This window comes from Thamnophis sirtalis, unplaced genomic scaffold (assembly GCF_051295495.1).
Source record: "Thamnophis sirtalis isolate CommonGarterSnake01/CBP01778 unplaced genomic scaffold, rThaSir2_p1.2 scaffold_8, whole genome shotgun sequence".
Lineage (NCBI taxonomy): Eukaryota > Metazoa > Chordata > Lepidosauria > Squamata > Natricidae > Thamnophis > Thamnophis sirtalis.
Genome location: NW_028261388.1, coordinates 23,025,368 through 23,047,163, shown reverse-complemented (window position 1 = coordinate 23,047,163; position 21,796 = coordinate 23,025,368). Strand labels below are relative to the sequence as shown.

Here is a 21,796-nt window from a genome sequence, read left to right as displayed (position 1 = left end):
AACGCCACCTTTACGTACGCACAGATTCACGCGCGCGCCCTTCTTGCATTCATCCTTCCCAGACCTCCCGCTTTACTGGGTTTCCATTCCCACCCTAACCTTCCTTAACCGACCCACTCCCCTCCCCTCCGCCGCCCCCCAGTTGCTTTCTCTTTTGCAAGTCCTTCGGATTGAGTCCTTTGAACCTGCGATTGGAGGTTAAAGTGCACCAGGTTGCAATGGAAGAAGGAAGCTCTTAAAACAATAAATGCTTGGCTATGTTGTTGTGATCGGGTCGCTGCCCTCTCGCTTATCCTTTTAAATGCAAATCTTCCTTGGGGGGCGAGGAGCAGCGAGACGGCCCCGGTGCCAGCCCGCCTGCTTCTCTCTCTTTCTCTCTCTCTCTCGACTCTCCTTTCCCCTCCCTCCCTCCCCCCTCTCTCCACGTCACCTGCCTCTGGTCGTGGGCCTGGCCTGGCCATTTCCAAGAGAGCCGCCTCACGAATCATTCATCCTCCGCAGCTCCCGGGGGTGCCGGTTGCCAGAGCCTCCAGAGCCGGCGCGGAGCGTCTTTGCGCCCGGAGGAAACAGCAGCCCTTTAAGGCCGGGTGGCCGCAGCCCAGCTCGGCTTAGCCTGTTCCCCCATCGCCGGTCCGCCGCTTTCCAAGACTCCCCCCGCAGCAGCATGCAGAGAAGCGCCGCTCGTCTCGGACCACCATGTACGTGAGCTACCTGCTGGAGAAAGAGAGCCCCTCCATGTACCCCGGCTCGGTGCGCCACGCGGGGGGGCTGAACTTGAGCGCCGCGCAAAACTTCGTGGGCGCCCCGCAGTACCCGGACTACAGCGCCTACCATGTGCCCGCTGGGATCGGACTGGACAACGCTCAATCGCCAGGGTCGCCCTGGCCAGCCGCCTACGGAGCGCCCCTGCGAGACGACTGGAACGGCTATGGGCAGGCGGGCGCCTCCGGGACGGCGACCGCCGGCGCCCTGCACGGACCCACCCCGGCCGGCTTGGCTTACAGCCCCGCCGGAGACTACCTTTCGCACCCGCACCACCCCTCCCAGGGACCTCCGGCGCCCCACTGCGGGGTTCCCCCTTCTGCGGGGCTGATGCAGCCTCTCAACCCGTCGCTCGGTTCGGATCCTCTTTCCCCTGGCGGCCAGCGGCGGAACTTCTGCGAGTGGATGAGGAAACCCACGGCGGGGGGACCCGGTAAGGCGGAAAGGGGTGTGTGTGAGACACACACACACACACACAGACACACAGAGACTGAAAGACACATACAGATAGAGACAGAGACAGAGAGAGGGATGCCGAGAACCCGCATGGTCTTGGCTTCTCGACTCGGAAAGGGAAGCAGTGGCAAGATTCGGTCGTGCAGTGGCCCCTTGTCAAGGGCACTCTGCACCAGCCCCGAGGCCCTCTGGCAGGGACGCTTCTGACTTCCAGATTTGAAAGGGAAGGCGAAGACAACTAGGGGTCTGTGTGTGTGTGTGTGTGTGTGTGTGTGTGTGTGTGTGTGTGTGTGTGTTTGTGTGTATGAGAGAGAGAGGATAGAGAGAGTTGATTGCAGAGTTAGGGGACGGGCGCTTCTATTAATGTGGCAGTTTGATAATAGAATCACCGGCTTCGGGGTCTGTCGCTTAAAAAAAAAAACAAATTAATTTTGGCGACACAAGCCGCGCTGTTCTTCCCTCATCAAGAGGAAAAAGAGCCAACGCTCCGGAGCCTGCTTGGCAGGGAATCAAGGATGCGACAAGGCTGACCATCCCCGCAGACAGGTCGGAAAGTTCGGCGGGATCCGCGTTTGCTTTGAGCGCCCACTTTCCTTCATTCCCCCCCACTACTTAAAAGAAAGGGTCCCTGCCGAAATACCTCGCAACTCTTGTCTTGTCTTGTCTGTCTGTCTGTCTGTCTTTTTTCTTTCTTTCTTTCTTTCTTTCTTTCTTTCTTTCTTTCTTTCTTTCTTTCTTTCTTTCTTTCTTTCTTTCTTTCCGGAGGGGTTAAGCAAAGAGGCTGTAGTCTCGATCCCACCCCCATACCTAAAAGGGCTGCGTTCAAACTACGACGCAGGTTTGAAAGTTTCGGATAGACTCGTGAGGGTTCCCGTTTGTGTGTTTTGTTATTGTTGTGGGGTTTTTTTGTAAATTTTAGTTTGTCGAACATGTACAAGATATAAACATGGACATGAACAAAGGAAATGAGTACAAGTAAATGGGGACAGTAGGACAGGGACGGTAGGCACGCTGGTGCGCTTCTGGACGCCCTTTACGGACCTCTTAAGAATGGGGTGAGGTCCACGGTAGGCAGCTTAAGGTTGAAGCTGTGGGGATTTGAGGATGTAACAACGGAGTCAGGTAGAGCATTCCAGGCATCGGCCACTATGTTTGAATGTTTTGTCATTCAAGACAGTTGAACTCCCTGAAGATATAAATTATTTCCCATTATCTGGGTTTCTTTTATACTCTGTCGACCTTTGTGGAGTCGTTGATTTCAAAAGGGGGAGGGGTGAGGTGAGAAGGGGGAAGAAAACGCCTTGGCATAAAATGAGTGCGAGGAACGGGAGTCTTAGTAGAAGCCTTTATGAAAAGGGCATTTGGGCTTTATTTCTTCTATAAAGAGTCCCGATCCTACCATTATTTCTGAGGAACTGCCCCTCCCCTCTCCCCCCTTTCTATTTATTGCTCGCGATGCCTCGAGCGGCATTCGATCGGGAAGTTTCACACGGCGATTGTGGCTCCCGAAGTTTTTCACACCGGCCTGGGAATCACTCCCACTGAAATCGAGCCGCTTCTGGTTCCTCCAGGATAAATACCGATCGGTGGCTGAGCATAGAAGGCAGCGCACGCTTCACAGAGGGGCGAATGGAAAGTTCGCTCTCTTTTTTTGCAGTTTTTTTTTTTTTGCAAACCCTGTTTTTAGGCTGAGCTCTCTAATCGGCCACAAGTTTACCCCCCCCCCCAAAGACTGAGGGAGGGGCAGAGAGCAATCTGCAAAGGAAAGTTTTGTTTGTTGATTAGTTGGTTTGGAATTTGACTGTGAACTGAAACTCCCAACACAGAATCTAGGAGATCGGAGCGCAATCCACCTTTCCCAGGATATTCTAGAATAGAGTAGAATTCTTTATTGGCCAAGTGTGGTTGGACACCCAAGGAATTTGTCTTGGGTGCATATGCTCTCGGTGTACATAAGGAGAATAAAATACATTCATCAGGAATAAAAAGATGCAACACTTAGTAATAGTCAAGGTTACTAATAAGCTATCAAATCGTACTAGGGAATAAATAAAACAATATAAATTGAAAGATACAAGCAACGTGGTTATAGTCATCGGTGGGAAGAGATAGATAGGAAGGAAAAGAAGAATAGTAATACAGTCTTAGTATATTATTTGACAGGGTGGTGGGAATTAGATGTTAAGCAGAGTAAGGGGAGAAAAGCTTCCTGGGAGGTCCATAAATCGCTTTGGATCCCTAGGTCAGGCCCAGTGGAGCATTACTTGCGAGGGGCTGGGGGCTGGGGAAGCGGGTAGAGATTCTCTTTCGACTCTGCCTGTATCTGATGCTCCAACTCGCCAGCTAGTTCGCCTAAAAACAACCCCGGATTAGCGTGGGTGAGTCTGCTGTCATCACCTAATCTACCGACTTTTCCTCCAACCCTTTCAGCTCCGTCAGAGGCTCTGGAGATGGTTGACTACTCGGTTGGCCGTTTCCAGCCCCTTCTAAAAATATAGATATATTACCAATCACAACAGGGGGAAACGATCGGGATGGCATCTTGTCCAAGCTAACAAAATTGCACGAGGATGCAGCGAAGCTATTCCGTGCCAAGGAAGAGAACCTCTTCCGGGCACTTCGGCTTCGATAGAGTCAAGAACGAAGGATTCCTTTCATCTCCATCTCATCCCCCTCTCGGGGTATCTGCAGGGGCGTCCAGGACGTTTTTATCATTTCAACGAAGCATTCCAAGAACTCAAACTGTTACCATTCCTCAACAATCGCGTTAGACGGTTAGCCATTCTTCCCAAGCACCTAAGCAAAACTCGGGGAATCTTAGCAGGCTCCCCTAGAAATTCGCTTTCTTTTTTCAAGTGCATTGTCGTTTGTCGCTCGAGGTCCCGGACTATAGATCCAGGCCGCGGGTGGTGGGGGTGGCGGGGGTGGATCTGTGCAGTTTCGCAGGTTATATAGTCCAGAAGTGACGGGAGGTGACGGGGTGGGAGCAGGCTGAACAAGCCCGAAAGAAACATCGGTACGGGGGTTCAAGCAGGGCTGCCCACAACCTGGCAATCTGTCGAGAGTTTGGATAGACAGCGCCTGTGATACTTCCGGGAGCAAGGATCAAACCCTGGAGCAGGACGGGCCTAAACGTTTTCTCACCTGGGGGCAGCTAGAGAGCCACTGAGGACCACCCCCGGGGCTTGCCACGGAAACACGCGAAACCATTTTCAGAGACCCCCGCTTCATCTGAATTGTTCCGCCCCGACTTCTCCAGATGTGCTTTTCGCAGTGGGTAACTAGAGAGAGAACTAGTGAGTAAGTTCCCTAGAGTCGGGAACGATTTATGGACCTCCCAGGAAGCTTTTCTCCCCTTGCTCTGCTTAACATCTAATTCCCACAACACTGTCAAATAATATATATATATACGAGGCGCAGCTTTACCTTTACCTAGAAAGGCCTTTGAACGATTCTAGAACTGGTCTAGGGCTAGAGCTAAATTCTTGTGGGTACGGGGATAAATATTCCGAGCTCGCCTTCCGTTTTCGGTATTAAAAGATACTAAACCCGCATGCACAGAACCAAGCAACATTGGCTGCCAAGCTAGGGTCGGAAATCTCCACGCGACTTGCTCAGAGAGGAATTCAAATCAGAATTGGAAGGTGAGGAATTGTTTTTCCGGCAGTCCAATGCAGATTTAATATTAATGACAGTATCCATGTCTAAAATCCGGATTCCAGTGAAGCTGGAGCCGGTTTACGTCCAATTCTTTTGCGTAAACCTCGAGCCATGTTTAAGGAGAAGATTCCTTGAAAATCCACAGCATTTAGCCCTATCAATGCATTTTTTTTAAAGCGCCGAGACTGGGAAAATCAGTTACTGTACATAGTTCCAATGAGCTCGGGTTGATCTTCTGCCCTTGTATGTTATGTATGGATGCGTGTGCAGGCAAACGCAGACACAAACGCGCACACGAGGGATAGGCAGAATTGCTCGAATAGAAGGTTCATGCATATTCTGGGGGTGAGGGATAAAAAAAGTTTTGAGTGGAGGCAGGCGATCAAGACGCCACTTTAATCCAGCCCTCTTAAGCATTTAACTAGAGAAATATAAATGTAAAATGTGGAGCCTACTCTTTCGGAAAAGTTGAAGGCCTGCAATGTAGAAATTGGTGCGAAGGCAAGGATTAAGGGAACTCCACCGTTTCCCAGACTCTGGCGACTTTTTCCTCCTTTGGCTGCCAAGAAAGGGAAAACTTCGACTTTCCCCCAGAGCCTATCTGAAGGTGAAGCCAATACCAGCATCCGCTGAAAGAACTCCCCCCAAAACGGGTGGGCTTCGGCTGCTTTTCCTAGAAGATGAAACACCCGTGACGTTTGCGCGCAGGAATTTCCCCGAGATGCAAGGGCCAAAGGAGCCGGAGAACTTTCCCAGCCTGGGCGAAGTGCCCTCAAGTAGCTCAGAGTTCCTCTCGTTCTTGCTTGGCCATGGTATTCGTCACCCGTGGCCACCGGATTGGGGTGGGTGCGTGGGTTATAATCCAGCACAACTGGGAAGCTTTGGTTCTATCCACCTTGGCAGGATTGTTGTTGTTAGTTGCGAAGTCGTATCTGACCCCATGGACAACGTTCCTCCAGGCCTTCCTGTCCTCTACCATCCCCTGGAGTCCATTTCAGTGACTCCATCCAGCGACTTCATTCTCTGTCGTCCTCTTCTTCTTTTGCCCTCAGTCTTTCCCAGCATTAGGCTCTTCTCCAGTGAGTCCTTCCTTCTCATTAGGTGGCCAAAGTATTTGAGTTTCATCTTCAGGATCTGGCCTTCTAAAGAGCAGTCAGGGTTGATCTCCTCCAAGACTGATCGGTTTGACCGCCTTGCAGTCCAAGGGACTCGCAGGAGTCTTCACCAACACCAGAGTTCAAAGGCCTCCATTCTTTGGCGCTCAGCCTTTCTTATGGTCCAACTTTCACACCCATACATCGCAACTGGGAAAACCATAGCCTTGACTATACGCACTTTTGCTGGTGGGGGGGGAGAAGGGTCCAATCCCAATTGCCGGGATATTCTTTCATCAAATTCTATCTTTCCTGTAAATAAAAGTTGGCGTGTGGAGGGCAAAACCCCAAACTATCTGTTGGCCAAAAGAAGGTCTGTGCCAACCTCTTTTTCAGGGCCCTGGCATACAGCTCAAGTGAATGAAAGCTTGGGTTATACGGAAGGGGTCCTAGTGGACACCTCACCCCACCCGGGCAAGGAAAGGCTGCTTCAGGGCGATTGTCCGAGCTGCGGTAGAGCTGATGTCGGACTTCAGGGGAAGAGAAGCCTGGAGGCCTGGTTACAGCCACTTAAAAGATTTTTTATAACCAATTACAGTCCAATAAATCATCGGTGACTGCGCGCTTAGCTTTCTATTGGTTTCTGACACGCTGCGTTGCATGCCTTTAGATTCTCCTCGTTGCTCCGGCTGCTCGCTGCTTTTACATCTGGCAGGGCGCCCTGCTGCCAGTCCTGCTGTTGCTCCTTGCTTTTTAAACTCTCCTTGTTCCTACTCCGATCCTTGGAGAAGGAACACAAGAGAGCTCTTCAAAGCCGCTGGGATAGGAACGTCTCCCGTCTGTCCGCTTTCCCAGCTGAGGATCTGGCTCACAAAGACGCCTTACCTTTCTCCGCCCTTGCTGGTGAAACCTCTCGCTTGTCTCTTGTTTCCTCTGATTGCAGTCCTGGGGGTGCTTGAGTCCAGGAACTGGTTCTTGTTTCTGGATTACTTTTTTCTTCCTTTTCTTTCTTTCTTTCTTTCTTTCTTTCTTTCTTTCTTTCTTTCTTTCTTTCTTTCTTTCTTTCTTTCTTTCTTTTTCTTCCTTCCTTCCTTCTTTTTTCTTTCTTTTCCTTCCTTCCTTCTTCCTTCCTTCTTTCTTTCTTTTCCTTCCTTCCTTCTTCCTTCCTTCTTTCTTTCTTTCTTTTCCTTCCTTCCTTCCTTCCTTCCTTCCTTCCTTCCTTCCTTCTTTATTTATTTATTTATTTATTTATTTATTTATTTATTTATTTATTTATTTATTTATTTATTTATTTATTTATTTATTTATTTATTTATTTATTTATTTATTTATTTATTCCCAGTTGCCTATTTTATTCTTCTGGATTTATTTCCCTTCCAGGAAATGGAAGTCCCTTAGTCGGTTTTGCCTAGAGCCAGAAGATTTCTGGGCCTACCTGCTGCATTAGAGATTCTTCCCTAAACCCGATTCTCATTAGCAAGCGATCATCTGACTTGGGCACTTTCCCTCTTGTTCATTCCTTAATCAACTTTGCACCTTTGAAAGGCATTGCTGAACTTAATCAAAAAGCATTGTAATTGTAATTCACTTTCTCTAACTCCCAGGCCTTTCTCCCTTTCTTCCTCTCCCCAGTCCTGGTGGCGATGGTAGGGAGTTCCCAGGCTAAACTGGGATGTCTTCCCTTCTAAAACCTATGGTGTCCCCTGGCAAAATGGGAATGAGTATTGTTTCCGTTTAACTGGATGTGGTTTTCTTCTCGGATGAAGGAGAGCTGGATCATGGAAAGAAGGCAAATGTGATTTAGCAGCCTGGTTACAGGCTCTCTATTATTCCCCTTTATATGGATTGGTAGGATTCACCCTATATAGCAAGTGCACGTAGGACAGTAGTGATGGAAGATGCTACACAAAAGATGGCTGGGGGGAGGTCCGGGCATCCTTTGTGATGATAACAGTGGCGCTGCTTGGAGCCCGGACTTTCCTCCTGGGCAGACACCCCCACCCACCCCCGATCCTTCACTATTGGGGGTGGAAGCTCATCTTGCTTTGATCTACACCTTTCCTCACCATTGTTCTCTACTTTTCCCTCCCCGGAAAAGAAGAGAATGGAAGAAGGCAGAAGGCAGACTTTCACAGTCAATACTGAAATATATCATGCCCTTTCCAGACCTGCCTCTCCTTTGTTTTGGGCAAAGAAAAAGTGGGGAGGGGTTGCTGTGAATGTAGAGGGCAGCTTCTGGTTCGATAAAAAAATCCCTCTCCCTGGCAGATCAGCAGGGAAAGGGATCCCTTCCCTTCAGATTTCTGCTCCAATAAAACTGCTTGATTTTTATGGGGTCATCCGCTACAAAACATATAGTGGTTCTCCTTAAGGGTCGTAAAACCCAATAGCATCATATTGAATAGCATGTGCATAAATGCATATCATGAGCATATACTCATATATCCAAACAAGATACACACACACACACACACATCCTTGCTGCAATCAAAGGTATGAACATTGTATTTTGTGTGCATCTCAAATTTTGTTTTTGTGGTTGTTGTAGTGGTTATAATATACATAGTTTTGAAATATTTTATCTTTTAAAGTGAAACATTTAGTCAGCTTCAGTTTTGCATAATCAAACAAACCAAAAGAAAACAACTGCAAGACCTATTTTCTTTTATAATAAAAACTCACCTCATCCATTTGAAATTTATTTCTCGTTAGGCATTCATAGGATTGTGCTTAAAAAAAAGGAATCCCTGTAAAATGGACTGTTTGCTTTTAAGTGTAAACACATACATACCACAATCCATTCCAGAAGAGATTCCTAGAATTTTGTTTTTATCTTCAGTGTTTGAGAAATCCTAACAAAGTTAGTTCCTTTTGGATTCACTCTGTGATCCAGTTGATTTCCTTCCTCTCCTGGTCTGGATGGTTTTATATCTTTATCTTTTTATCCATCTTGTTAAAGCAAAATTCTGATCTTCCAGAAATGGACTGATTTGAATCTCCCTCAACAGCTTCTAGCCTGCCCAACTCTCCAAGATGGGACTTGAAGTCCAGATCAAGTCATATTCTGACACCCCTTTTTCCATGCTCTGTCCTACAAAATATCCCAAAGCTAAGAATCTCTTCCCACCATCAGTGAAAAATAATACTTTCTGTTCAATTGGGGCTTGTTATGTACAACTATTTAAAACACACAATAACCATTATTTGTTTTAAGAAAAAGAAAGCATGTAAATGCAAAAGTAGCAACATATATTTTTAAGTAGTCAGAAATCATTTGTTTTCCCAAACTCTTCTACAAGACAGATCAAGTGCCAAAGGCATCTCATGATTTTTATAAATGTACAGTATTGTTATAGGTCCCATCATTCCTCCATTGTTTTAATATCAATATTACAATGACCCCATCACCGTTATGTACTGTACACCATCTAAAAAATGTGCAAGGACTAAAGTTTTTCTGTGGTGTGAGGAAGTATGATTTGCCCATATTTAGAGTTCTTCCATAGATTAAAAAAATTCTGTTACTACAATGTTTGAGAAACTACTCAAATAGAAAATGTATACATACAGTGTGTATGAAAGGAGAGAGAAAGGGAAAAAAAATAGACCAGGCGATTCCACCCCACTCCCAATCCCCTTTTTATGGTTTAAATATCAGGAAGTGGAGATCACATTTTGGGATCATCTCCTTAATCCCTCATTTTCAGACAATGTGGCTAAAAGGGGAACTTGACTAACAGGACTTCAATTTCCCCCTTTTCATTACATGATTCCTCATTGCATATTATAATTTATTATAATATAATATTATAATTATAATAATTATTATAAGTCAAGAGCTCAGCAAACAGAGCAGGTGGAAACCAAAACAATCACACAACCCATGGGGTCCATTTTGAGAAACCTTTATTAAGGTTGAGTCTTGAGTGACAAATAGCCAACTATTTTAAATCCTGCATTATATCCTGGAGAGAGGCGGTGCAATTGCCTTTCGCCCTCTTTTCCTAAAAATGCGGACCAACCCCCCCCCCCCCTCTGTAATTCGACTGGGTAGAAAACAGTGCCGATTCAGACGTTCTTCTTAGAAACAGAAATCGCCCCCAACTCTTCCTAGGCGATGCATACCGCCCCCCCCCCACAAATGAAGAAAAAAAAACCAGGCGGGAGGCGATGCGGGGAGCCGGCGCTTTGCTCAGACGGAGCTCGGGGCTCCTAGGCGCTGCGTCGGCCGCCGGTCCCCCTCCCGGGGCGCCCGCTCGGCTCGGCGGGATTGCAGCAGCGGCGCTTTGAGGCCTGGCTTTATTGGCCTAGTCGAGCCAGTCTCGGCCTGAACCGACAGGGCCTCCCGGGCGGGCCCTCTGATCCTGGCTGGGCGGGGAGGCGGAAACCAAGGGGGAAAGAAAGAAACCCACTGCAAGAGATAGCGGGGACCCCAAAAGAAGACAGGACTCTCGGGGCCGCGGTGGGGAGTTAGCCGGGGGAAAGCAGGGGCTGGCACTGGGTCACCATCCCTCGATTCCTTCCTTTCCTCTCGGAAAATCTCTTCTTAAACCGGCCTTAGAGGGAGTTAAAAAGAATAAAGCCCGCAAAGCTTCCGGATTGACTAGTTGGCCTCTCCAAAGGATCTCAGCCGGTTTTGTTTCTTTTTTAAAAAGCCAGGAAGGATTTTAGACTCAACAGTCCAATGCAAAGGGAGAGTGGAAAAAATGATTAATGGAAAACTCTCTTAGGGTAACCGCTGCTGGTGTTGTCAAAACCCATGAAGTTCAAATTGCTGGATCAGCAGGTTGAGAAAGGAACTTCTAGCAAGGATTTCCAACTTGTCCCACATTCCCGTTTTGATTTCCTGATCTTCTTGGGTTCTTCCTGTGAACTGAAATGGCTTCTTGGGGCCACGTCTTTAAGTGACAACATCGAAATGAAATATTTTATGTTCTTTAAGAGCAGCTCGATACACCACCTGAGAGGTAGATCGTAGATTTTGTGAGTGGCGTGGATACCCCCAGCGATAATGATTAGAAAGAAGTGAAGATTTTATGATCATTGATATGAATAGCGCCATCCATCATTTTATTTCATCCTGACTTCTACTACTATTATACTTAGAAAACATCTTTCAAATAATATATTTTTTCTGGGCAAGCTGAACAATCTTTGGGGCTGGATTTACTAATCCAAGCCTCCATAAGAATAAACACACAGAATAGGAATAATTGCAAATTCATTTTGCTTCAAGATTAAAGAAAAATGGTGACTCCAAGGCAAACCTAGATAACTGGATGTCATCCCCAAAAGGGATGGCATGCTTCCAGATTCCTATTTCAAAGCTGATAATTTCTCATCTGTGTTCTCATCTAACTGGAGTTCCTGCACAGGAGTTCCTGTCAAATATAGCTTGTTAAACTAATCAAACTCACAGCTTGCCAGATCAAAGGTGATTTGAAGATGACCATCTTCACCCTAAAAGTCATTTTATTTGGCTAACACTGTATTTATCCATGCATGTACGGTAATTAAAGTTGTCATTCTTTATTTGGAAAATCAGAACTTAGAAATGTATACAAAAACTAATGTTATTGGAGGGGAATCTTTCTGAATCTCTTAGTTCTTCATTCTACCTTGAAAAAAAGTGTTAATGTAGATTGATATAATTTTGAATGATTGTATATGATATATTATATGACATATTCTACACCACAAATATAATTTAGTAGGATTTTGCACAAGCTCCGTTGAAATGAATTGTCAAGCTCCCATGTGCAACTCATTTCAGTAGGTCTTATGCCTCAAGGATATCTTGTAAATGAACTAACATGTGCTTACCATAAGTCTCTTTCCTTGCACTCAGAGTTGCTTAAAAGTGCTTATTTGTTAGGTCTGCATTGTGTATTTCATCCATGCTGAAAGCGGATTTCCTAAGTACATTTTCAAGGATAAATTGCTTTTAATTCTAAGCACTGATCATAACAGGCCCAGTTACAATATACACCCACAAATCAAAGTGCAACCCACCCTCCAACACATTGGCTTGTGTGGATGTGTTTGGTTTGGTGGCCATAAATCCTGCAGCTGCTTGCTTTTTACAAGCACTCATTGTTTGAAAATCACTTCCTCTTTGAGCCAGACATTTAAGGGTTTAGTAAGATTAAACTGTTTTTTTTTTTAAAGGAGAATCCTTCTATAACTTGTTCGAGTGGGAAGTGGTGAAAATAATTAACAGCTGAATTTTGGAAACTGGGAGGAAAGATCTAAATCTTATTTGGAATTTGATCATATTCTAAAGGAGATTTTTTTCCTTTTCCCACTGTGTTCAGAAACTCTTCATTGCTGGAAGCTAGTTGGCATTTTATGAACAGCCTATGCTTTGGTTATATATAATTTCAGAAGTGGGCATTTAAGTACGATGCTGCCAGTGTGCTTTTTTTTTTAACTCATCCCTTTTTTCCCCAGTGAAAACCAGGACGAAAGACAAGTACCGTGTGGTCTACACAGATCACCAGCGCCTTGAATTGGAGAAAGAGTTTCACTATAGCCGTTACATCACCATTCGGAGAAAAGCTGAGCTAGCAGCCACACTGGGATTGTCAGAGAGACAAGTAAGACTTTGCTCTGTGTAATGTTTCCAAGCTTCCCCACTCTGCATTTAACCTCCCTCCCTCCTTCCAGAAAACCTTCCTGATCTGACTTTTGTTTACAGCGATAAATGCACACAGTGACTAATAAAACATAACACTCCAAAGTGTTTGTGTTAAACAAGCCACCCTGCCTTTTAAGAATATGTAAACAAATTTTCAGTATGAAACAAACTGTCTTTTAAGAATGGGAAAAATACCACCTTAATTTACTCAGAGTCACTGTAGAATGATAGACAGTTGTCCAGAATTTGGGAAACCAGTTCTATCCAGCCTGTGGTGGAAATTTCAAGAATGCATTTCTTATGCAAAGTAAGTGCTCTGCTACTGAGCTTTTGTCCTTCCTATAAAATCAAACAGGTTTATCACGCAGGAATATTTGTCAGAGACCCAGGATAATTGGTTGCATTTGTAGAGCATGCTCTTAAGTGGAAAAGCTAGGCTTATTCTTGTACAATGAACTAGTGCTTGGATTTAAACAGCCTTCCTAACCTGTTGACCTCTAGGTGCTGAAAAACATGTTAACTTACTCATAAATAAAGCTTCATTATAAAAAGTCTGGGTTTTTTTATCTGTGAAAATCTTGTTTTGTCTCTAATTTCAACCAGTTACTAAGAGTAGCCTTAAATCTTGTGATGGAGATAGGTGATGTAGAGGCCATTTATCTTTCAAATTCTGTCTTTGCCCAGAATGTAAAGGTTGTGTGCAAAACTCTCCCATTTCATTGCCACAATACCAAAAGTTGGGCTATGACACATTAATAAAAAGACCAAGTTTATCTAATGCATCTTTCTTAATCTAGCACTTTCCTGGTGTGTTGAAGAGCTTCAGGGAGGGGATATTGATCTAACCCAGGGGTCGGCAACCTTAAATACTCAAAGAGCCACAAAAGTCCTAACTGGAAGCCCCCCATTCAATTCTGGAGCTGACTCCTCTCCTTAGAGTCTCCTCCTAGCGCAGCATCCTTTTTCCTTTACCTGTCCTAACCGAAAGCACTATCAATTGTGGAGTCACTTGGAAAACCTGCCCCTTGCCATAGAGTCTCCTCCTGGCGTGCCGTGCTCCCCCCCCAACTCTCAAAATTGTGGCGCGTGTCAGGGAGCTGCAGCAGAGGGATGAAAGAGCCACATATGGCTCCAGAGCCGCAGGTTGCCCACCCCTGATCTAACCAATTTCATAGCTAAGGATTTGCACCTGATTCTTTTCAATCCTTGCTTCACTCAATACAGTTTAGCACCATGTGTCCAGTAATTCATTTCAAACTCATTATTCAAGCAAAAGAAATGGTTTTAAGAGTAAGTTAAGTAAGTTAGTAAGTAACCCCTACGCCTAACCTGGAAGAGGAATGGGCTACAATGGACTCCCAAACTCCATAGCTGTAATTCGTAAAGCCACTTTCAATCACTATACACTGGTTCCTGCTATGATAAATATTTAAAAAAATTAGAATATAATCTTAATCTAATGAAAAGAGGATGGTGGGACCCTAATCTTTTCCCAAAACACCTCAAAGACCTCCATGCCCCAAAATGTGTGTCCCTACACTTGTTGCATCATCCTGTCCCTGGATACCAAAAGAATATTACGTGCAGCATCCAGCTATGAATTTCTAAGGTACAATATTGGGTATTTATTTGAAGAGCTTCAAGGTTTGCAACTTTCAAGCTTTTATATAGATTCAGGTCAAAGAAATTTAACAACCAATGATTTGGATATTTTAATCAAAAGTTTACAAGCCACAACCCAGAATCTGTTGCAGCTATCAGGTTGATTCAAATGGAGACAGTTGATACAGATGTCCTTTTAAATGTATGCAGAATCAATTCTTCATTAGTTCAGAGCCATTGTTGGCAATACCACGTTCTTTTCAACAGATGTGGATTCAGGGGAAGAACATCAAAAAGCGGGGAAGAAATCCCTGTCATTTAGAGCAATAATAATACTTGTCATTGTCTCAGCCTTTATTTTTGACTTTGTTTTTACCAGGGAATAACTTATTTGTATTAACTAGGTTTTCTTCAGCTTATACTAGGACTTGAATTGTGACGTAAGAAGAAGATATAGGAAGGTTAATAAAACCTAATACGGATGGATGGATGGATGGATGGATGGATGATCTGTCATCAAGTTTGGTGTTGACTCTTAACCTACAGTAGATGGATCTTTTCCGGGATTATCTGTCCCTACCTGCCCCTTCAGGTGTTCCAATACTGTACCAATTACCAATGTAATTGACTCATCCACCTTACTGCTGATCATCTGCTTCTTCTCCTTCCTTTCTCCTTTCCCAGCATGCCTTATATACTTCTCAAGAGAGTTCCCCAATTATAACAAGAGACTGGTCGTTTGCCAAGTGTCATTTGAGAGAGCACTTTGGAATGGTTTGTTCTATGACCCACATGTTTGCTTCTTGGCTGTCCATGGTATTCTCAAGAGTATTCTCCAACATCATCGTTTAACCCTCTTTTTCGTCGCGTTATGATGACGTCACATACGCGATTTCGTCGACCGCGCTTTTGTGGAACGCGCTTTTGACGGGTCACGAGTTATTGTACTGTTGATAGTTGATTCCAACATGCAGATTCTATATACTGTTTCACTGTCAGTTGGTTGTTGTACCTTTAGTCATTAGTTTGATCTTTCATTCTATTTAATTGTAGTCCCATTTACAAGAGCTTGCAGATCATTTACATTTTTAGTGATTCGACATAGTGAAGATTATTGTTGTTTCTTCCTCCACGTTTAAACCACATTCATCTTCTTCTAGCCGCCCTACATTTATATAAGGGACAAGCATAAGTCTTCAATTTACAACAGTTCATTTAGTGGCCTTTCGAAGCTCCAACAGCAATGAAAAAAGTGACTTCTGACTGTTTTTCACACTTATGACTGTTGCAGCATCCCCATGGTCACGTGATCAAAATTCGGGTGCTTGGCAAGTGACTCGTATTTATAACCGTTGCAGTCTCCCGGGGTCATGGGATCCCCTTTTGCAACCTTCTGACAAACAAAGCCAATGGGGAACCCAGATTCGCCTAACAGCCACCTTGCTAACTTAACCGCTGTGATGATTCACTTAACAACTAGGTCATAATATGGGCCAAGAAAGGTCGTAATATGGGGCAAAACTCACTTAACAAATGTCTCACTTAGCCACAGAAATCTGGGGCTCAATTGTGGTCGTACGTCAAAGGATGGAGTACCTTGCCTACTTAGAGCCAGACCTCTGATTCAACAGGTTCTGACCAGTTCTGGAGAATTGGTAGCGTACATTTTGAGTAGTTTGGAGAACCGGGAAATACCATCTCTGAGTGACTTCACCCCCATGTATTCTCTGCTTCCCGAGTCCCAGCTGATCGGGAGTGAATGGGGATTTTACAGTATCCTTCCCCTGCCATGCCCACCAAACCACGCCCACCAAGCCACGCCTACAAAACTGTAGTAAAAAAATTTGAATCCCACTAATGAGCCAGACTATTTTACTTTCGTCTGCTTGGGTGTGGCTTTTTGTCCTGTGGATAGGTTTTCTCTGAGGACAATGGGATTCCTAATTTCCTTATAGTCATTTTACAGCTTGACGTGGTCAGGACAATCAAGGGCCTTTGGAAAGTTACTAAAATACAAAGTGGTTTCGTTTTTATATTGTTTGGCCTTCTCAATTTACCCAGCTTGTATCAGCAACCGCATCTCTCATTTCTTACATTTTCTAAAGCCAGTTTGAATATCAGTCCTTTCTCTTTACATGAAGGGCTCTCTTGGATGATCCTAAGCATTATTTTAATACCATGTGAAATTTAGAAATAAGGATGCACACTCTGTTAAATCACCTTTCTTCGGTGCTGTTGTGTTGCCCCTATCCAATTGTGTCATTCTTTTCTGGGTCAGGTGTTGACATTGAGGAAGTTGGTATTGGTATTCCTGAGAAGGCGGAGCAAGGAAAAACCTGCGAGTTCCTCCCAAATCATAAATATCTTTGTTTTCTAAACTAAATATAGAAAATATGCATATAGTAAATGCACCATGCCTGCTTGTATCTCTTGTATCTGAAGCATCAAAATGCATGGATTGAAGACTTGCATAGTTTATTATTTACTAGCTGATAACCCAGTGTTGGCATTTAGATAGATAGATAGATAGATAGATAGATAGATAGATAGATAGATAGATAGATAGATAGATGATAGATAGATAGATAGATAGATAGATAGATAGATAGATAGATAGATAGATAGATAGATAGATAGATAGATAGATATTATTACATTTATACACCACCCATTCATTTCATTGCCGGGTGATTATATGAAGACTTAACGTAGTTTTTATATAGCGCAATTATACTTGTAATTTTAATTGTTTCTATATTTATCCTTTTACTGTTTGTAAGCATTCCAGAGTCATCTGATACAGAGGTGGGTTACTCCTGGTTCGGCCCGGTTCAGGCGAACCAGTAGTGGCGGCTATGGGAGGCTCCGCCCACACGCCCAGATGCTTCTGCGCGTGCTAGTGTGCGAGCATGAGTGAACCTGTAGTAAACTGGTTAGCAACCCACCACTGATCTGATCAGTAAGGACGGCATATAAATTTAACAAATAAATAAATTCCAGTGATTAGTAAATCTCTTCGCTTTGCACGCAATGTTTGAGAATCTGTGTCTTATAATCTTTTATCTATTTCCTATTACTCTATTTCCTATTGATGCTATTGGTCACTTGGACTCAAACTTTTAAAAAACCTGTGTGGATCAAAACTTAAGTGCACCATGGGCACATGAAATTCTTTTAAAGATTGTGTCTGTCCTTCCTCCTCATTTCATGCCAAGATCTTTCCTCTTGGCTGCTTTTCCTGCCATCTCAGAAGAGTGAAGATTGGCCCTGTGAAGTCAGGGCCATGAAGTTATGCTCCGTATATTACCAGAAGAGGCGTTTACTTCCATATTACATCAAGAGCGCTGAGGGCATGATACATGGTAGCGTAATAATGTAAAGGTAAATGAGCAGTAAGCCAGAAAATTCCTAGTTCAATTTTCTCATAACAGAGTGGGCTAAGCTATTATCCCTCTGATCTTCCCATCGGTAACAGGGGTACATATTTTTTTTAAAAAGAGGTGGTGGTGGGGAAATCAGGATCATTTTTAGAAAATGCATGCAAAGTATTCTGAATTCTCCCAGGTACTAAATATCAGGAGGAAAGATCTTACTGGATGGGGATGGGCTTACGGTTCCTTTGATCTCCATGGAATCAAGGCATTCCTAAATGTTTGCATTTAGATTTGAGGAGGCTTAAATCCAAGCGTGCATGTGTAACTATTGTACACAAGTCGATTATTTGCCACCTTTATATACCAACACTGCCAGATTTTGTTTATCCCCTTAGTTATCAGTGAAGACATCTTAGCATACCCTTTGCTTGCTTAGTTGTTATTGCAAAACACACACACACACCCCTTCATTTTCAAAGACTTGTATTTCTAACTTCTGAGCACCACCCCTGCTCCAGGTGTCCTTGGCATTCCTGGAGGTGCATTTGTTCTGAGTCATTTCCCACATGACTAGTAGCTTTGCTTTCTCCTCCCTCCCCCCCCCAGCCCACCCCGCTTGCAGGTGTTTTGGTGAATATTTAAAAAAAATCAGTCTCTAATGTGTCCTAGATTTTGCAACTTGCCATTGTTGGATTTTGAATATGTCAATGATACGCTTCCCCCCAATCTATCCTCTAAAATTCATTTTAATTGTGTTTCCTTTCCTTTCTTGCTCTGAAAAACACAAAAATGCCCCAGCTTTCTACTTTGATACAATCACAACTGCAAAGAAACCTTTCTGAATTCAAATTTAATGCTCAACGCACACTACGTTCAGTCTTAACCCTACAAAAGCTTTTTCCTGCAAATAAGACAGGCTCCCAACTCTATTAGACAGGGGCATGGATGTAGTTGAAGACTGGACAAAAAAATATTTCACGTGTCAGTGGATCCTGGAAGCATTTTGATCTGTTGTGTAGTAGTGTAGAGCTTTAAACCCCAGCTTTGGTTGTGTTCTGACCTAGGCTCCCTGAGAAAGCATAAATCACAATCTTAGTCCCAAAAAACCTCTTTTATTTAAAGGCTGTGAATTATGGTCATTCACAGCCCATAATGTTTCACAAACAGTCTTTAAAGAGTCTGACAGATGTCTGCTGAGTTGCCAAAGTCTTTCAGGGTAATGTTGACAAGCACCCACCTTTCTCTCCCTCAAAATGCTGTCAGAGACCTAATTGCCAATTAGTTTTGCAAGACCAAACAGTAACACAGAGTCAAACAGGATGTCTCAATGCTTGAACAGACTAGAACTAATTGCTTCCGGCAAAGGCTCACGTGCCTCCCTTTGCTCCTCTTTTATGTCTTATGGGAGGGGCCAAGCATCTGGGAATTCTGGGAGTTGCAGTTCAGACATCTTAAATCTACCAGGGTTGAGCAACATTGTCTTAAGGCTGGCCAGATTGAGAAGTGGAGATACTTTACACATAATAGACAAAAAATAATCTGATTCTAATGTTATAACAAAATGGATATATTTGTTTCCCAAAAGAAAACAAGACGGTCTCTCCTTCCTTCTAAAAATAAGCAATCTTTCTACTTAGATTCTCTGGAATTTATTACAAGTCTACCCTCTTTCTGCAAATCTCCACTAAAAAGAGAGTAGGAGGGAGACCTTTGCTATTCTAATCCAATCCTTTCTGTATGTTTACTCAGAGTAAATCCTGTTGTACTCTATAGGTACATTGGCATAGGAGGGTTGTGTGGATAAAGTCATCTTTGTGCTCAGACTCACAGACTTCAGTACAATCCATCCAAGCTGACCTTGAATCTCTGCCCTGAGAGTTGGTGCAATCTCACTGACCTTGTCTCAGGGGTGGGATTCAGCCGGTTCAGAAAGGTTCAGGCAAATCAGTAGCTCTGACAATCAGCTGGGGAGACAACTGGTTCGCTCTGACGATCAGGTGGGCCTGCCCGCCCCTGCGCTATACTTACCTATATCCTCTCAGTTGATTTGTGCGACAGAGTGTATTGCCGCGCCTCAGCTGTGTTACTCCCCAGAAGTAACATGGAAGGTAAGCCTTATCTGGATGGCAAGTAATAAGGATGGGTCTACTCTTGTTAATACTTACTTGGGCGGGAGGCCCTCAGGAATTCTAGGTTGTAAATTAGACTGTGAACTTGAAAATATCTAGCTCACTATTATTGACACCAACTCTGTCTTCCTCCCTAGGTGAAAATCTGGTTTCAGAATAGGCGGGCGAAAGAAAGGAAAATCAACAAGAAAAAGTTACAACTATCTCAGCCTGTAGGAGTGCACAGTGGTTCTGAACCCCTGAGTCCTGTCTCCTCCATGCAGGCAGGGACACCTGGGTCTGGTCCCAGTGGAGATATGTTGAGTGTTACTGGCTTGACCCCAACTGTTGCACAGTGACAGCCTTCATAAGGAAAGACTGAGTAGCTGAAGAATTTCTGCATTCCATACAGAAGAGGAAGAGACCGCTGGGCCACACACGAGCCAGCCCAAGAGGAAGAGAAACCACTACCCCATGAAGTAATGGTGGTGTGACTCTCCATATCCTGCACTAGGATGGACTGCACTGAACAACGTCACACTTTGGGATGTTCTGCCCATTGATACAAAATACACTACGGGGCAACCAATATACTCTGGGTCAAAGCGGGTAGGAAGGCAGTTGATTTTCCTTAATTTGTTTCATTCTTGTCCCGGATGCTGCCATAGATATCACATAATTGACATTTAACTCTGCAATGGAAAAAACCAACCTTTTCTCAGGGAATTGGGCCTGGAATGCCTGCTTGTTATTCTTTTTGTTTTGTTTTGTTTTTTTTAATTACCAATGTGTTGGGTTAATGATAAATGTTAACAGGGAAAAAGAAGAAATTAAACCATATTTTACTTTGTTTTTCTGGTATCCTAAACAAACTGAAAAGGAAAACCAGTCACCTTCCAACCGACAGGGAACTGTAAGAGGTGGAAGCTGCTGAGATGCTTTGAAACAAGTCATTGGATGGTAATTTATTGAAAACAAGCATATGAACCAGTGGTGATGATCATGTCCTGATTCATGCCGGCTGCCTGCCATCTCTTTATCTCTGATGTTAGCAACTCACTATGAACAACAACAAAAAAGGGACATGGTGGCTCAGTGGCTAAGACACTGAGCTTGTTGATCAGAAAGGTCAGCAGTTCAGGGGTTCGAATCCCTAGCATGGAGTGAGCTCCCATTATTTCTCCCAGCTTCTGCCAACCTAGCAGTTCGAAAGCACATAAAAATGCAAGAAGAAAAATAGTGACCACCTTTGGTGGGAAGGTCATAGCATTCGGTGCGCCTTCGGCATTTAGTTGTGCCAGCCACATGACCACGGAGAACATCTTCAGACAGCACTGGCTCTTCGGCTTTGAAATGGAGATGAGCACTGCCCCCTAGAGTCTACGCACATATGTGCGAGTGGAACCTTTACCTTTGAACAAAAAAAATATCTATTTTTATGATGACTTTTTTCCCAATAGAGAACATTTTTAGAATCAGCTTGATAGTAAGATTCACACTGAGCCTTACTTGTGATCGTGAGCATCCTTTAAATCCTTGTGATCCTGTCCCTGTCTCTGACATCCCCTTCTGACTCATTCCTGCCTGGGCTGCTTAACAAAATATAATGTCTCTATTTGGGAACTGGGGAACTTTTGGGTACATCCTTTGGCTATTGAAATACATTTTCAGTTCCACCACAAATGCGCGAACAACAAAAGTGCGCCTGACTAAACCGCGGTGACAAAACCGTGCCGACAAAACCGCGCGACGAATTAGCCCTAAAGCGCGTCGACAAAACCGCGCCGACAGAAGCGCGCTGTAACGTAACCCTAAACCTAACCCTAAACCTAAACCTAATCCTAAACCTAACTGTAAACCTTACCTTAACTTAAATCGCGCTTCTGTCGGCGCGCTGTTGTCGGCGCACTGTTGTCGGCGCGCTTTTGACATCGCGGTTTTAGCGCCGCGGTTTTGTCGGCGCGCTTATGACGTTCGCGCTTTTGTCGGGTCACGACATTTTCTGCCTTCTCCCAAGACACAGGCAGCTCTACCCAAAATCTTCCAATAGCCATTGAAGCCTAGCCCTCACATCAATTTGCCTTCCCAAATATCAAGGAAGAA

The 21,796-nt window shown here is 44.2% G+C and overlaps 1 protein-coding gene across 1 annotated transcript; it reads left to right on the top strand.

The window, feature by feature from the left end:
- Positions 1-315: 315 nt before the first annotated feature.
- Positions 316-20,543, top strand: CDX2 (caudal type homeobox 2). The gene is made up of 3 exons (XM_087721241.1): positions 316-1,195; positions 12,423-12,568; positions 19,852-20,543. The coding sequence occupies exons 1-3, from the start codon at positions 697-699 to the stop codon at positions 20,050-20,052; spliced, it is 846 nt and encodes a 281-aa protein (XP_087577367.1). The 5' UTR covers positions 316-696; the 3' UTR covers positions 20,053-20,543.
- Positions 20,544-21,796: the final 1,253 nt, after the last annotated feature.